The 18077-nt window shown below is 51.4% G+C and overlaps 1 protein-coding gene across 1 annotated transcript in view; it reads right to left on the bottom strand.

Annotated features, from left to right (window-relative positions):
* The window catches only part of LOC147099007 (zinc finger CCCH domain-containing protein 7B-like), a 34819-nt gene that overhangs the window by 16292 nt on the left and 450 nt on the right, over positions 1-18077 (bottom strand). The window contains 7 exon segments of the mRNA XM_085969531.1: positions 819-924; positions 2765-2898; positions 5936-6012; positions 8010-8191; positions 9385-9485; positions 14220-14425; positions 17634-18077. The exon segment at positions 17634-18077 is cut by the window's right edge and continues 450 nt beyond it. Coding sequence (XP_085825657.1) covers positions 819-924; positions 2765-2898; positions 5936-6012; positions 8010-8191; positions 9385-9485; positions 14220-14425; positions 17634-17718 — 891 coding nt within the window. The 5' untranslated portion in view covers positions 17719-18077.

The following is an 18077-nucleotide window of genomic DNA, read 5'->3' as shown; positions in this document are numbered from 1 at the left end:
CGTCTGACGAATCCAAGAGTGTATTGAGTCATTACCCAGAGCTAAGAAGTAAGGACTTCAACAGTCAGATGGTTGAGGGTTCAAATCCCACTCCAGAGACTTGAGCACAAAAATCTAGGCTGACGCTCCAGTGCAGTGCCGAGGGAGTGCTGCACTCCCTCCACCACCGGCGCACCGTGGTTGCAGTGTGTACCATCTACAAGATGCACTGCAGCAACTCGCCAAAGCTCCTTCAACAGCACCTTCCAAACCCGCGACCTCTACCACTTAGAAGGACAAGGGCAGCAGACGCATGGGAACATCACCACCTACAAGTTCCCCTCCAAGCCACACACCATCCTGACTTGGACCTGTATCGCCGTTCCTTCACTGTCGCTGGGCCAAAATCCTGGAACTCCCTTCCTAACAGCATTGTGGGTGTACCTACACCATATGGACTGCAGCGGTTCAAGAAGGCGGCTCACCACCATCTTCTCACCACCATCTTCTCAAGGGCAATTAGGGATGGGCACTAAATGCAGGCCTAGCCAGCGACGCCCACATCCCATCAATGAATTTTTTAAAAAGGTGCCGTCTTTCTTGATATGACGTTAAACCGAGGCCCCGTCTGCCCTCTCAGGTGGACACAAAAGACCCCACGGCCACTATTTCAAAAGATTATCTGGTCATTATGGGATCTTGCTGTGCGCAAAGTGGCTGCTGTGTTTCCCTACGCTACAACAGTGACTACACTTCAAAAGTACTTCATTGGCTGTAAAGCGCTTCGGGATGTCCTGAGGATGTGAAAGGCGCTGTAGAAAGGCAAGTCCTTTACTCACGTCGTACTGCTGTGGGATGTTTCTGCAGGATGGCAGCGGTCGGACGGCAACCCACTTCTTCCGCTCGTTCGACATCACCAGCATCACCCGGCGCTCTTTGGCCCATCTATATAGAAAGAACAGCAACATACATTATTCTGGTCACCACACTTTATAGGAAGGACCTGAAGGCTTTGGAGAGGGTGCAGAAGAGATTTACTCGAATGGTTCGGGGGATGGGGGATTACAGTTACGCGGATAGGCTGGAGAAGCTGGGGTCGTTCTCCTTGGAGCAGAGAAGGCTAAGAGGAGATTTGATAGAGGTGTTCAAAATCATGAGGGGTCTAGACAGAGTAGATAGAGAGAAACTGTTTCCAATGGCTGAAGGGTCGATAACCAGAGGGCACAGATTTAAGGTGATTGGCAAAAGAACCAGAGGCAACATGAAGGAAAACTTTTTTACGCAGCGAGTGGTTAGGATCTGGAATGCACTGCCTGATAGGGTGGTGGAAACAGATTCAACAGTAGCCTCAAAAGGGAATTGGATAAATACTTGAAGAAAAAAATTGCAGGGATATGGGGAAAGAGTGGGGGAGTGGACTAATTGGGTTGCTCCTAGAAAGAGCCGGCGCAGACTCGATGGGCCAAATGGCCTCCTTCTGTGCTGTACTATTCTATGATTCTATAAACCTCAGCAAGCATTTATTTTCTCCTTTGGTAAAAACTCCATTGCGTGGTCTCGCTGCTCGGTGAAGATGTGCACCGTCCAGTGAGCCACACGGACCAGGAGTTTGCCAGTTTCACTCTCCGCTCTCAGCAACCATGGGTTAGGGATTAGCCCGTGTTCCAGCTCGTGCGTGTGTGTGTCTGTGCGTGCGCGTTTGTGTTCAGCATGGTCGCTTGGCCAAGGTACTGCAAGGCGGTTGGTGCCAGGATCCCAGCACGTCAGTGACTCTGAGAAGAGGGGAGAAGATGGGGAGGGAGCAAACCTGAACCCCTTGACAGAAGCTGATCAATCATCAGACTATGAGAATATTCAATGTAAGTAAGAGAGTGAAAGAGGGGGGGAGAGAGAGAGAGAGAGAACGAGGGAGAGAGAGAGAGAAAGACGGGGAGGGAGCGAGAACGAGGGTGAGGGAGAGAATGAAAGGGGAGAGAGAGAAAGAGGGGGAGGGAGAGAGAGAGAGAGAGAAAGACAAATGGGTAGAGAGAGGGAAAGAGGGGGAGAGAAATTGGGAGAAAGAATAGGGGAGAGAGAGAGAAAGGAGGAGAGAAAGGAGGAGGGGAGAGGGGAGAAAGAGGGGAGATAAAGAGGAGGGAGAGAGAGGTGAGAGAGAAACGGGGTGAAAGAGTAGGAGGGGGAGAGAGAATGAAAGGGGGAGGGAGAGAGAGAAAGAGGGAGAGAGAGAAGAAAGATGGGTAGAGAGAGGGAAAGAGGGGGAGAGAAACTGGGAGAAAGAATAGGGGAGAGAGAGAAGGGGAGAGAAAGGAGATGGGGAGATGGGAGAGAGAAAGAGGGGAAATAAGGAGGGAGAGAGAAAGAGGGGGTGAAAGATTAGGGGAGAGAGGGAGAGAGAGTGAAAGGGGAGAAAGTGAAAGAAGAGGAAGAAAAAGATGGAAAGAAAGGGGGAAGAAAGATAAAGAGGGGAGGGAGAGAGGAAGATGAGGGTCAGAGCACACATGGGAGATACAAGGGGGATCAGGGAGCTGGGAAGAGAGAAAAAAGGGGAAGGAGGGGAATTGTAAACATGTTCCAAATAGGCATCTTAATGCCTTAACCCCACCCCCAGAAACTCCCACCCCCAGCTGCACCGACATTCCCCACACAGGCTATCCTGCGGCTCCTCTGATTAAGTGTATAATTTAAAGGACTCACGGGCGCGTTGTGCCACAGACTCGGCCCCATCAGGAACTGCACCCACCCCCGCCGCTATGAAAAGTCTTGAAGTAACAGAAAGTGGACTGACCCATGTCGTATTTTGGCACTGCAGTACTTGAGGCTCCTGTCCGGCTCAACCACCTGACCGTTCCTCCAGCACTGGCTACAAACAAACTTCATTTTCATGTCCAGCGAGTTTGCCTTTCCAGCTCCAGATGACACCTCAACCAATCAGAACACAGAACCGTCAGGACAGATCCGTCAATCAAAATACAGCCAGCAAAGAGCCAGCACATCCCCATCTCAGGAGCTCAAAAAGCAGGAGGCTCCCAGCTTCCATCTCTGGGCTGCTGGGGCAGTGAAAGCGGTGCAACACCTGGCCTCTGTACCTTTAAAGCAGGGGGTGGGGGCTGGTTTGATAACACGGCAACTAAAACTGCCGGCCCTGCTAGCCTCTGACTCTTGTGGCCGAGTACATGTGTGTGTGCAAGGTGCGTGCGAGCAAGGTGTGTGCGTGCGAGGTGTGTGTGTGTGCGTGCGAGCAAGGTGTGTGCGTGCGAGCAAGGTGTGTGCGTGCGAGGTGTGTGTGTGCGTGCGAGCAAGGTGTGAGTGTGCGAGCAAGGTGTGTGCATGATAGCGAGGGAGGCGTTTGTGTGCGAGCGAGGGAGGCGTTTGCGTGCGAGCGAGGGAGGCGTTTGCATGCGAGCGAGGGAGGTGTGCGTGCGGGCGAGGGAGGTGTGCGTGCGGGCGAGGGAGTTGTGCGAGCGGGCAAGGGAGGTGTGCGTGCGAGCAAGGTGTGTGCGTGCGAGCAAGGTGTGTGCGTGTGAGGGAGGGAGGTGTGCGTGCGAGCGAGGTAGGTGTGTGTGTGAGCGAGCGAAGGTGTTTGCGTGCGTGCGAGTGAGGGAGGTGTGCGAGCGGGCGAGGGAGGTGTGCGTGCGGGCGAGGGAGGTGTGCGTGCGGGCGAGGGAGGTGTGCGTGCGGGCGAGGGAGGTGTGCGTGCGGGCGAGGGAGGTGTGCGTGCGGGCGAGGGAGGTGTGCGTGCGGGCGAGGGAGGTGTGCGTGCGGGCGAGCGAGGGAGGTGTGCGTGCGGGCGAGGGAGGTGTGCGTGCGGGCGAGGGAGGTGTGCGTGCGGGCGAGCGAGGGAGGTGTGCGTGCGTGCGAGCGAGGGAGGTGTGCGTGCGTGCGAGCGAGGGAGGTGTTTGCGTGCGAGCGAGCGAGGGAGGTGTGCGTGCGTGCGTGCGAGCGAGGGAGGTGTGCGTGTGAGCGAGGTGTGCGTGTGAGGGAGGTGTGCGTGCGAGGGAGCGAAGGAGGTGTGCGTGCGTGCAAGCGAGGGAGGTGTGCGAGGTGTGCGTGCGAGCGAGGGAGGTGTGTGTGCGTGCGTGCGAGCGAGCGAGGGAGGCGTGCGTGCGAGCGAGGGAGGCGTGCGTGCGAGCGAGGGAGCCGCGCGAGCGAGGTGTGCGCGCGCGAGCAAGGGAGGTGTTTGCAAGTGAGGGAGGTGTGCGTGCGTGCGTGCGAGCGAGGGAGGTGTGCGAGCAAGGCGTGTGTGCGTGCGAGCGAGCGAGGGAGGGAGGGAGGTGTGCATGCGAGCGAGTGAGGGAGGTGTGTGTGCGAGCGAAGGTGTTTGCGTGCGTGCGAGTGAGCGAAGGTGTTTGCGTGCGGGCGAGCGAGGGAGGTGTGCGGGCGAGCGAGGGAGGTGTGCGGGCGAGCGAGGGAGGTGTGCGTGTGTGCGAGCGAGGGAGGTGTTTGCGTGCGAGCGAGCGAGGGAGGGAGGTGTGCGTGCGAGTGAGGGAGGTGTGCGTGCGAGCGAGGGAGGGAGGTGTGCGTGCGAGCGAGGGAGGTGTGCATGCGTGCGAGCGAGGGAGGTGTGCGTGCGAGCGAGGGAGGTGTGCGTGCGAGCGAGGGAGGTGTGCGTGCGAGCGAGGGAGGTGTGCGTGCGAGCGAGGGAGGTGTGCGTGCGAGCGAGGGAGGTGTGCGAGCGAGGGAGGTGTGCGTGCGAGCGAGGGAGGTGTGCGTGCGAGTGAGGGAGGTGTGCGTGCGAGCGAGGTGTGCGTGCGAGCGAGGGAGGTGTGCGCATGTGAGCGAGGGGGGTGTGCGTACGAGCGAGGTGTGCGTGCGAGTGAGGTGTGTGCGCGTGCGAGCGAGGTGTGTGTGCGAGCGAGGGAGGTGTTTGCGTGCAAGCGAGGTGTGTGTGCGCGAGCAAGGTGTGTGCGTGCGAGCGAGAGAGGTGTTTGCGTGCGAGCGAGGGAGGTGTGCGTGCGAGCGAGGTGTGCGTGTGAGTGAGGTGTGTGCGCGTGCGAGCGAGGTGTGCGCGCGTGCGAGCGAGGTGTGTGCGCGTGTGAGCGAGGTGTGTGTGCGAGCGAGCGAGGTGTTTGCGTGCAAACGAGGGGTGTGTGCGTGCGAGCGAGGTGTGTGCTCGTGTGAGCGAGGTGTGCGCGTGTGAGCGAGGTGTGTGCGCGTGCGAGCGAGGTGTGTGCGCGTGCGAGCGAGGTGTGTGCGTGCGAGCGAGGTGTGTGTGCGAGCGAGCGTGTTTGCGTGCAAGCGAGGGGTGTGTGCGTGCGAGCGAGGTGTGTGTGCGTGAGCAAGGTGTGTGCGAGCGAGGGAGGTGTTTGCGTGCAAGCGAGGTGTGTGTACGTGCGAGGTGCGTGCGTGCGTGCGTGTATATCTTTACTCAACGATGTAATAGAAAATGGATCATTTCATACTTCTCTGCATTAAATTTCATCTGCCACGTGTCTTCCCATTTCCAGTCTGTCTCTGTCCTCCTGAAGTCTGTTACTATCCTCCTCATTGTTTACTATATTTCTGAGTTTCATATCATCTGGAAACTTTGAAATTATATCTTGTATACGCAACTAATATATATCAGAAAGAGCAGTGGTCCTAATACCGACCCCTGGGGAACACCACTGTATACGTCCCTCCAGTCTGAAAAACAACCATTCACCGCTACTCTCTGCTCTCTGTCACTTAGCCAATTTTGTATCCACGCTGCCACTGTCCCGTTAATCCCATGGGCTAAGTTTATTATGTGGTACTTTGTCAAACGGCTTTTGAAAGTCCATAGACATGACATCAACCACACTACCCTCACCCACCCTCTCCTTACATGGCTCGTTGTCAAATTTTGTTTGATAACGCTCTCGTGAAGCGCCATGGGTCTCTGCTAAAGGTGCTATGTAAATGCACTCTCTTGCTGTCATGGATAAATGGGCCATTACCTAGTTGCTGCCTCTCGGCCTAGTCGTTGGCTGTAATGTACCTGTGCTCTGCTCATGCTTGCTTCTACATTCAGCCAGTACATCGCAGACTCCTGCACAATCTCATCGTGCGTGATCTCTGTAAGATAAAAGGGGACAAGTGTCACCCCAATGTCGCATGGAATAATGAAACTTCGTTATCTGGCAGGTGGCTGCATGGATGCCGACAGTCCTCTGGCACCTTGCCCGAATGGCCAGTCCTCATGTGCGGGAAAAAAAGAAAGACTTGCATTTATATAGCGCATTGTGCGCAGTTTTGGTCGCCTTATCTGAGGAAGGATGTTCTTGCCATGGAGGGAGTGCAGCGAAGATTCACCAGACTGATACCTGGGATGGCAGGAATGACATATGAGGAGAGATTGGGTCGATTGGGCTTGTATTCACTAGAGTTTAGAAGAACGAGAGGGGATCTCATTGAAACTTATAAAATTCTAACAGGACTAGATGCAGGAAGGATGTTCCCGATGGCGGGAGAGTCCAGAACCAGGGGTCACAGCCTAAAGATAAGGGGTAAGCCATTTAGGACAGAGATGAGGAGGAATTTCTTCACCCAGAGAGTGGTGAACCTGTGGAATTCTCTACCACAGAATGCAGTTGAGGCCAATTCATTAAATATATTCAAGAAGGAATTAGATATATTTCTTAAGGCTAAAGGGATCAAGGGATATGGGGAGAAGGCAGGGACAGGGTACTGAATTTGGATGATCAGCCATGATCTCATTAAATGGCGGAGCAGGCTCGAGGGGCCGAATGGCCTACTCCTGCTCCTATCTTCTATGTTTCTATGCATTTCATGATCACCGGACATCCCAAAATGCTTTACAATTAAGTACTTTTTTATTGAAGTGTAGTCAATGTTTTAATGTGGGAAACACGGCAGCCAATTTGCGCACAGCAAGCTCCCACAAACAGCAATGTGATTAAAGACCAGATAATCTGTTTCAGACACTCCAGTGCAGTACTGAGGGAGCGTTGCACTGTCGGAGGTGCCGTCTTTCGGATGAGACATTAAACCGAGGCCCCGCCTGCTCTCTCAGGTGGACGTAAAAGATCCCGCGGCACTATATCGAAAAAGAGCAGGGGAGTTATAAGAACGTAAGAAATAAGAGCAGGAGTCGGCCACACGGCCCCTCGAGCCTGCTCCGCCATTCAATAAGATCATGGCTGCTCATCGACCTCAACTCCACTTTCCCGCCTGCTCTCCATATCCCTTGATTCCCCTGGAGTCCAAAAATCTATCGATCTCAGCCTTGAATATACTCAACGACTGAGCATTTACAGCCCTCTGGGGCAGAGAATTCCAAAGATTCATCCCCGGTGTCCTGGGCCAATATTTATCCCTCAATCTACATCGCTAAAACAGATTATCTGGCCATTATCACATTGCTGTTTGTGGGAGCTTGCTGTGCGCAAATTGGCTGCCGCGTTTCCTACATTACAACAGCGACTACACTTCAAAAAAGTACCTCATTGGCTGTAAAGCGCTTTGGGACGGCCGGTGGTCGTGAAAAGCGCGACAGAAATGCAAGTCTTTCTTTGTTCCCTCACCCCATGCTGCTCCTGACGAATTATCCCAGACTCCCAAAATACAGCAATTGGCCAGGCTTCAGCCTAGATCTCCCAACCCTTCCCAACAGAGATACTGGGTGGGTGTAGGTAAATTTAAAAAGTTCATTTAAAAACTGACAGGAGATCGTTTTTGCTCAAGACGACGACAGGTGCCGTTTGTCACATTTGTAGCATATAACGTGCAGCATAGTATTCTGCTGCTACGGTGGGGTGGGGTTTAAGGAGGCCTGTCCCTTTAAGGTCACAGAGTCTAACTGTTGTAAGTAAACACAAACAGAGGACAATCAGAGCTTAATTGCTGTTGGCGAGGGAAATTTGTAGATCGGCGGGTGCTTGTAAATTCCCAGCTCCAGGTCAGGGAAAATAAAGTTACAAAATGACTGACTTGCTTTCTCTCTTTTTAAAAAAAATTAGTTTTGACACTTTGCAGTGGACACTCCCAATCTTTTACATAGACAGGTGACATCCGGGATGGAAAAAGTTTCATACGATTCTCCGTTGGTGTACCTGTACTTTGTTGCATCACCCAGACCTTGAGCTCGATGAGGCTGTGGGCGAAGTTACAGCTGTCCTCCCGCAGGCACCCATATCGCACCTCGTGACGGCACACGTCGAACTGGCAGTGCTCCTGGAACTGGCGGATCTTGGAGTACTTAACCGTTGTGGCGCGCAGCACGTGGACCAGGCACCTGGGGCAGATCCACAAAGGGGGTAAATACATGCCTCGGAACAGCAAAGTATCAGCATCATTTAGAACCAAATTCATCCCGTTCAGCCCCGCGAGCCTGTTCCGCCATTCAATGAGATCATGGCTGATCTGTATCTTAACTCCATCTGCCCGCCTTGGTTCCGTAACCCTTAATACCCTTGCCTAACCTAGTAAAACCAAATTTTCAGTAACATTTATAAGCAATTTCATCCCTTTTTAGGAACACAGGAACAGGAGGAGGCCATTCAGCCCCTCGAGCCTGTTCCACCATACAATTAGAGCTTGGCTGATTGGTTTCTGAACCATCTACCCGCCTTGGTCCCGTAACCTTTACCTATCAAAAATCTATCAATATTTTGAACAAAATAATTAGTTTCTGCCAATTGTCTCCTCCATTCTATTTAAGGCTCGTCGGGTTCCCATTTCCACAGGTTAAAGTTGTCCTCCAGTATGCTGCCCAAGTAGCTATTCTTCACCTGTTAACCTGGATTATGAGTTTTTTAAAATTCGCTTATGGGATCTGGGCATCGCTGGCAAGGCCAGCATTTATTGCCCTTGAGAAGGTGGTGGTGAGCTGCCTTCTTGTCCATGTGGTGAAGGTGCTCCCACAGTGCTGTTAGGGAGGGAGTTCCAGGATTTTGACCCAGCAACGATAAAGGAACGGCCGATATATTTCTAAGTCAGGATGGTGTGTGACTTGGAGGGGATCTTGGAGCTGGTGGTGTTCCCATGCGCCTGCTGCCCTTGTCCTTCTAGGTGGAAGAGGTCGTGGGTTTGGGAGGTGCTGCCGAAGAAGCCTTGGCGAGTTGCTGCAGTGCGTCTTGTAGATGGTACACACTGCAGCCACGGTGCGCCGGTGGTGGAGGGAGTGAATGTTTAAGGTGGTGGATGGGGGTGTCAGCAAACTATTCGACCACAGATGCCATCACATGCACACTTTCCAGGAGGAGTCACTGCAAAGTGTTACGGAGTGGGAAGCCTGGCTGATTTTTTTTCGCCTTCCGAGCTCAGGGGCACTGATGTAACTTGCAGCACTCCAGCCGCTGCCCTGACTGCCGTCAGTTAACTCAGCACAAATCAGGATTCGGACCTGGGACCTTCCAGGCTTAATCCCGGGCTACCTTTACCCACTAGATCGTCAGGGAGCTCCCTCCTTGCCTCCTGTGCACTCACTTATTCTGTTCAAAGTTGTGCTTAGTTTCCGGGTTGGAGCAGACTGATGCGCTGTCCTTAATCTTCTTGCTTATCAACCTGGGCTTGCTGTCAAAGCATTCCTGCAACAGAAAGCAGAGACTGAGCATCAGAGACTGAGACATTATAAGCTGGACAGAGGGATGAAGGAACAGATTCTGGTCTTACATACCCATTTAAGGGGCGAGAGATACAGGATATACTGTAGTGCCCTTTAAATTTGGCAGTTACTGATTTCAGGACATGAGCAAAAAGTCAAGAATGAGAAAAGGGAATTTACACAGAATATACAGCACGGGAACAGTAGGCATCTCTGTATTGTAAAAGTCGCATAGCCAGGTGGTGAAGGATAGAGTACTAGAACCCAGACTGATACCTGGGATGGCAGGAATGGCAGTATGAGGAGAGATTGGGTCGATTGGGCTTGTACTCGCTGGAGTTTAGAAGAATGAGAGGGGATCTCATTGAAACTTATAAAATTCTAACAGGACTGGACAGATTAGATGCAGGAAGGATGTTCCCGATGGTCGGGGAGTCCAGAACCAGGGGTCACAGTCTAAGGATAAGGGGTAAGCCATTTAGGACAGATGAGGAGGAATTTCTTCACCCAGAGAGTGGTGAACCTGTGGAATTCTCTACCACAGAAGGCAGTTGAGGTCAATTCATTAAATATATTCAAGAAGGAGTTAGATATATTTCTTAAGGCTAAAGGGATCAAGGGATATGGGGAGAAAGCAGGGACAGGGTATGGAGTTTGGATGATCAGCCATGATCTCATTGAATGGCGGAGTAGGCTCGAGGGGCCGAATGGCCTACTCCTGCTCCTATCTTCTATGTTTCTATCGTCTTTAGTTGCTTACAAGCCTTTATTTGCAAAGACGCACATTACATACTGTGCACAGATATGGAGACTTCACCTCTGAATGGATTCAGAAATGCCAAGAGCTCCTCAAGCTGGTACTACGTACAGTGTTCAGCGCAGAATCAGGCTGTTCGGTCCAACTGGTCCATGCCGGCCGGTGTTTATGCTCCACACGAGCCTCCTCTCACCCCCTCTTCATCTCACCCCTTCAGCATATCCTTCTATTCCTTTCTCCCTCCTGTGTTTATCCAGCCTTCACAGCTTATCACTCTGGCTCCCCCACCTGGCTTTAAACTGCACTCCAAACTCCACTAATGTCTTTAACTCCACTATTTCACCTGGTTAGTTACTCCAAACATTTATCATTTAATTTTAACTCAGTTCCAATGTTTTTGTCCTGTTGTCTTACTGACCGACCTTGAAGTCATACTTTGATTCACATTATCCATACCATTTTATTACGTTAGCCACCTCGATGAGGTCTCCCCTGAAGCTTCCCTCTGGAGTGTAGAGGGTTAAACTTCTCCAATATTTCCTCACAGGACAGCACAGTTCTAGGTGCAGCCTGTAACTGCCGCACTATTTAATTAGCACATACAAGTCATGTATTTTCCGGCAAGTTATTATTTCCCTCTCCTTTCCAATGGCCTTCCCTGGGCAAGAGCAGGAATGGACTGTTGGGCGGTTCTTGTCCCAGAGAGCAGCGAGCCTCTGGAAAGTGTTGCCGGCTGGTGTGATGGGTGCTGAATCTCTGCCTTCCAGAGGGAGCTGGGCCAGTTCCTGACTGGGGCAGAGATCGCATCAAATCGAAGGGAAGTGTCTTTGTAGATAACGCTTGCGTCCAGTTCTGGTCACCACACTTTAGGAAGGATGTGAAGGCACTTGAGAGGGTGCAGAGGAGATTTACCAGAATGGTTCCGGGGATGGGGGATCTTAGCTACAAGGACAGGTTGGAGAAGCTGGATTTGTTTTCATTAGAGCAAAGGAGGTTGCGGGGTGATTTGATAGAGGTGTACAAGATTAGGACGGGTTTGGATAAGCTAGACGGGGAAAGGCTGTTCCCACTAGTTGATGGTACAAGGACTAGGGGACACAGATTTAAGATTTTGGGCAAGAGATACAGGGAGGACGTGAGGAAAAAGTTTTTTACGCAGCGAGTGGTGAGGACCTGGAACTCGCTGCCGACGGAAGTGGTGGAAGCGGAGATACTCCATGTTTTCAAGGGGAGACACTTGAGGGAAATAAACTTGCAGGGCTACGGGGATAGAGCTGGGGAATGGGACTGACTGGATTGCTCTACAGGGAGCCGGCACGGACTCGATGAGCCGAATGGCCTCCTTCTGTGCTGTCTGACTCTATGATTTGGTCCGTGTGATCTCCTGAGGTCGGAGGGGAATTTTCCAGAGTACTTTTTCCCTTATTGGCCCTGGAGTTTTTCCCTTCTTTTCTGCCTCTCCCAGGAAATGACATGGCTGGAGGGGGGTGTGGGGGAGGAAGTAGGAAGCGTCTAGACACGAGGGTCCGGCTATCGTGGTATTGATGGACCAGCTGGTCTTTTCCTGCCCATCAACTGTGTATGTTGGTAAGATGGAGGGCGGGCAACCTGCTCCCAGGCCCGGGAGTTTGCCTTCTAAGGAAGTGCTTGTAAGTTGGAGGAAATGGAATGATTACCGAGAAAGATTTTGTGCCAAAATATGGACAAATATGTAAAAATGTCAGGGCAACAACATCCCAAGACTGCGTTGCTGGAGTGATTTATTGATGGTAGGCTTAGTCAGGCAGATGTGAGCGATGGCATGCGGGGAAGGATCAATGACTGAACTGGATGCAAAAACAGGACGAGGAAGGATTTGTTTTTAGTGGGACAATATGGCTCGGAGCTGGAGACTATAGTTCTGAGTATTATCTTTGGGTAGGTTCTGAAGATACTGCAAAGGCACGTTAAAAGAACGCAAGCCTGACCGCACAGTACATTTGTGTTCGTTCGCTACTTTTGGCATTTGGGCACAGAAATAGTTTGGTGCCATTTATATTGAGGCGATTAGCATAGATGGATTTAAGGGGGAAGCTAGATAAGTATAAGAGGGGGATGTTGGCCTGAGCGAGAACACTGACATTGGTGTGCCTGTCCTGCCAATGGATTTCCAGATCTTGCGGAGGCAGCATTGGTGGTACCTCTCCAGAGCTTTGAGGTGCCTGCTGTACATGGTCCATGTCTCGGAGGGCCACATCGTCCGCATGCCCGATACGAGACTCCCCAAAACAAACGCTCTACTCGGAGCTCCGACACAGCAAGAGAGCCTCAGGTGGGCAGAGGAAACGCTTCAAGGACACCCTCAAAGCCGCCTTGAAAAAGTGTAACATCCCCACCAACACCTGGGAATCCCTGGCCCAGGACCGCACAAAGCGGAGGAGAGGCATCCGGGAAGGCGCCGAACACAGAGTCTCTGCGCCGGGAGTAAGCGGAGGCCAAACGCAAACAGCGGAAGGAGCGCACGTCAACCCAAGCACCCCACCCACCCGCCCCCCCTTCAACCACCGTCTGCCCCACCTGTGACAGAGACTGTAGGTCCCGCATTGGACTCATCAGTCACCTGAGAACTCATTTTTAATGTGGAAGCAAGTCATCCTCGGTCCCGAGGGACTGACTAAGAAGAAGATATGAGGGAGAAAGGAATAGAAGGATATGCCGATAGGGTTAGATGAAGAGGGGTGGGAGGAGGCTCGTGTGGAGCATAAACACCGGCATAGACCAGTTGAACCGAATGGCCTGTTTCTGTGCATTCCATCCAATAGCTCAGTATGGGCATAAAAGTGACCTAACAACAACTTGCATTTATATCGCGTCTTTAATGTAGCAAAGGTGCTTCACAAGAGCGTTATTAGTACTTTTTTTTTGACACCCGAGTCACATGAGATATTAGAACAGATGAGGGGTGGGTTTTGAGGAGTATCTTAAAGGACAGAGAGGCGGAGAGGTTTAGGATGGGAATTCCAGAGCTCAGGGCCCGGGCAGCTGAAGGCACGGCCGCCAATGGTGGAGCGATTAAAATGGGGAGATGCGCAAGAGGCCAGGATCGGAGGAGCGCAGAGATCCCGGAGGCTTTAGGGCTGGGAGGAGGTTACAGAGATAGGGAAGGGCCGAGGGCCACGGAGGGATTTGAAAGCCAGGATGAAGATTTTAAAACCGAGGCGATCGTTTAATTTATAACTGGGTAAATGAAGTGGTGACGGCTTGTTATAAAAACAGAAAATGCTGGAGATACTCAGCGGGTCAGGCAGCATCTGTGGAGAGAGAAACAGAGTTAACGTTTCAGGTCGATGACCTTTCGTCAGAACTGGAAAAAAGCAGGGAATGGAACGGATTTTTAAGCAAGTGTAGGGGAGGAAAGAACAAAAGGGAAGGCCTGTGATTGGCTGGAAGGCAGGAGAGGTTAAGAGACATTAAGAGATATTCAAGGTAAGAGGCGATGGTAATGGGGCAGGTTAAGAAACAAAGGATGGCTCTAGATGGAGTGTGAATTGCGCTGGCAGAATGAAAGACAGCTGCCATGAGGGGGAGAAGAACAGAAGGCACAAACAAAAAGTGTGGATAAAAAATATATGTGATAGGGGCCAGGTCTTAACCTCTCCTGCATTCTATCCTATCACAGACCTTCCCTTTTGTTCTTTCATCCCCTCCCACATTTCCCAGCTCCTCCCCACACTTGCTTAAAAATCCATTCCATTTCCTGCTTTTTTCCAGTTCTGACGAAGGGTCATCGACCTGAAACGTTAACTCTGTTTCTCTCTCCACAGGCGCTGCCTGACCTGCTGAGTGTCTCCAGCATTTTCTGTTTTTATTTCAGATTTCCCGCCTCCGCAGTATTTTCTTTTTTTGCACTGGCGACGACTGTTGCCTGGTCTGCCGCGGCGCTGCCGTTAAAAGGCTTCCAGATGCGCTACGCCATCTCACCTCACAAAGGAACATGAAGAGGCCGAGATGTTCCTTCAGCAGTTTAGCCACCGTGAGGCTGCATCTTGTGTCGCCCCCTAGGGGATCGAAGAGTAGCTCGCGGTTTATAGCTCCCTTTCGCTCCAGCGTCCAAACATCTATCTCCTCCTGGCAATAGGCGAACGTACAGTGATCCCCATACTTGCAATCCTCCTTACTTATTATATCTATAAAGAAACAAAATGGAGCACATCACCTTTGTGACTAGGTTACAGTGCACATTGTAAACCCGATCCCCTTCTCCGGCAGTCCCTCGGTTTCCTTATCTATTTTTTCCCCAGAAGGAACATAGGAACAGGAAGAGGCCGTTCAGCCCCCTCGAGCCTGTTCCGCCATTCAATGCGCTCATGGCTGATCTGCCACCTAACTCCATATACCCGCCTTTGCCCCATATCCCTTAATACCTTTTAGCTAACAAAAATACATCAATCTCAGATTTAAAATCAACAATTGATCCGGCATCGATTGCCGTTTGCGGAAGAAACATAGAAGATAGGAGCAGGAGTAGGCCATTCGGCCCCTCGAGCCCGCTCCGCCATTCAATGAGATCATGGCTGATCATCCAAACTCAGTACCCGGTCCCTGCCTTCTCCCCATATCCCTTGATCCCTTCAGCCTTAAGAAATATATCCAACTCCTTCTTGAATATATTTAATGAATTGGCCTCTACTGCCTTCTGTGGTAGAGAGTTCCAAACTTCTACCACCCTTTGTGTGTAGAAGTGTTTCCTAATTTCACTCTAATTTTTAGACAATGCCCCCTAGTCCTAGAATCCCCACCCAGTGGAAATAGTTTCTCACTATCGACCCTATCTGTTCCCCTTAATATCTTGAAAACTTCGATCAAGTCTCCCCTTAACCTTCCAAATGCCAGGGAATACATCCCTAGTTTGTGTAACCTCCCCCTGGAGTCCAGGTATCATTCTGGTAAATCAACGCTGCGCTAACATCTGCTGGGAACAGGCACCAGCATCTCTCCAGTACGTTGCCAAGCGGCTATTCTTCATGTGTGAGCTGAGGCAGCAAGTGCTGGTAGGCTATTGCACTGTGGAAGGCATAACAATTGAGCCTCGTCCCATCTCTGCTAATCTTTCGCACAAATCTCCTGTAAGCATGGATTCCTTTCTGGGCCACAGTTCCCCAAATGATGTCACTCACCATCTGAGGAAGGATGTTCTTGCCATGGAGGGAGTGCAGCGAAGATTCACCAGACTGATACCTGGGATGGCAGGAATGACGTACGAGGAGAGATTGGGTCGATTAGGCTTATACTCGCTAGAGTTTAGAAGAATGAGAGGGGATCTCATTGAAACTTATAAAATTCTAACAGGACTAGACAGACTAGATGCAGGAAGGATGTTCCCGATGGCGGGGGAGTCCGGAACCAGGGGTCACAGTCTAAGGATAAGGGGTAAACCATTTAGGACAGAGATGAGGAGAAATTTCTTCACCCAGAGAGTGGTGAACCTGTGGAATTCTCTACCACAGAAGGCAGTAGAGGCCAATTCATTAAATATATTCAAGAAGGAGTTAGATATATTTCTTAAGGCTAAAGGGATCAAGGGATATGGGGAGAAGGCAGGGACAGGGTACTGAGTTTGGATGATCAGCCATGATCTCATTGAATGGCGGAGCAGGCTCGAGGGGCCGAATGGCCTACTCCTGCTCCTATCTGCTATGTTTCTATGTAAAAAGATAGACTTACATTTTTATACAGCACCTTTCACAATGTCAGGACGTCCCATGTGCTTTAGAGCCAATGAAGTGCTTTTGAAGTGTAGTCACTGTTGTAATGTAGGAAATGCAACAGCCAATTTGGGCACAGCAAGCTCCCACAAACAGTAATGAAATAAAAGTTCAGATTTTTAGGTGTTGATTCAGAGATAAATATTGGCCAGGACTCCAGGGAGAACTCCCCTGTTCTACATCGAAATAGTGCCTCGGGATCTTTTACATGCACTCAAGAGGGCAGACGGGTCCTCGGATTAACGTTTCATCTGAAAGATGGCAACTCCAACAGTGCAGCACTCCCTTAGTATCGCACGGGGAGTGTCAGCCTGGGTTATGTGCTCAAGTCCCTGGAGTGGGACTTGAACTCGTAACCTTCTGACTCGGAGGCGAGAGAGCGCTCCGCACCGAGTCACAGTTGACACTTTGCCCCAAGTGGCCAATTTACAAGCGCGACTCTTGATTGAGTGTCAACGGGCCGTCAGACGGTCTAGAAAATCACCACCGAGCCCCGATCCCAGCCTCTCTTAGGGTTAGATTTCCAACTTACAGCCGGACGTAGTGTTGTGGATTAGCCGCCAGTTATAGAAAATATAACAATGGAAATTGGGCAGTTTCTGTAATGGGCGGCCAACGTTTAACGCCAGTTTTACAGCCAGTGACAAGTTGGAAATCTACATCCCAACATCCACACGTGGACTTCAGGTGGAGTCTACATGGACAGCCAGCGGGGATCTCTGGGCGTGGACAGCCAGTGCGGATCTCTGGGCGTGGACAGCCAGCGGGGATCTCTGGGCGTGGACAGCCAGCGGGGATCTCTGGGCGTGGACAGCCAGTGGGGATCTCTGGGCGTGGACAGCCAGCGGGGATCTCTGGGCGTGGACAGCCAGTGGGGATCTCTGGGCGTGGACAGCCAGTGGGGATCTCTGGGCGTGGACAGCCAGCGGGGATCTCTGGGCGTGGACAGCCAGCGGGGATCTCTGGGCGTGGACAGCCAGCGGGGATCTCTGGGCGTGGACAGCCAGTGGGGATCTCTGGGCGTGGACAGCCAGTGCGGATCGCTGGGCGTGGACAGCCAGTGGGGATCTCTGGACGAGGACATCCAGTGGGGATCTCTGGGTGTCGACAGCCAGTGGGGACCCAGTGATCTGAAGCAACTTTCACCAATTCTCGACTCTCTAGTTGTAGAGCTCAGATCTGGGACTGAACCTGGGACCTTCATGGTCTGTATGGCTCAGAGATGGAGACTTCACCTCTGTGCCATCAGAATGGCTTCAGAAAGGCCAATAACCCCCTCAAGCTGGTACTACATAGAACGTACAGCACAGAATCAGGCTGTTCGGCCCAACTGGTCCAAGCCAGTATTTATGCTCCACACGAGCCTCCTCCCACCCCTCTCTAACTCACCCTATCAACATATCCTTCTATTCCTTTCTCCCTCATGTACTTATCTAGCTTCCCCTTAAATGCATCTATACTATTCGCCTCAACCACTCCCTGTGGTGGCGAGTTCCACATTCTCACCACTCTCTGGGTAAAGAAGTTCCTCCTGAATTTCCTACTGGATTTATTAGTGACTATTTTATATTTATGGCCCCTAGTTTTAGTCTCCCCCACAAGTGGCACTAAGTGACATGCCCCTCCGTACCTTTGCATATGTAGTAAGGTCCTCCGTAATTATTCCTGGTGGGCCGAGGCCTGATTTTCTTCCATCGCATGTCTGTTGAAATCATCAGTCTTCCAATCAAAAGATCTTTTTTACACTTATGATCTAGCTCAGGGTTATAATGATAATCTAATGCTTTAACTCCTGCAACACAAGGGGAGAAAAACTTCAGCGGCAAATTAGATTGATGGGCCAAGGCTGGAATAAGCAAAGCATTTTAAGTGAATTTGTACCTGCTCGTTTCCCTCCTTGTTAGCGGATTGATTCATTCAATCTTAATGTCCTTGTTGCTTTCGTTCTTTGCCAATTATCTCCTCTGCTCTCTCCTAGGGACATAGGCTTAAAAATTCGGTTGTTTTGCGCCTCCCGTTAGCGGCCTCTAACGGGGCGCAAAGCAACTAGCGCTCGGGTGCGGCGCCGCCAACG

This window comes from Somniosus microcephalus, chromosome 28, assembly GCF_052327205.1.
Source record: "Somniosus microcephalus isolate GS21.2 chromosome 28, FLI_Smic_1.0, whole genome shotgun sequence".
NCBI classification, from domain to species: Eukaryota; Metazoa; Chordata; class Chondrichthyes; order Squaliformes; family Somniosidae; genus Somniosus; species Somniosus microcephalus.
This window is presented reverse-complemented; position numbering and strand designations above follow the sequence as displayed.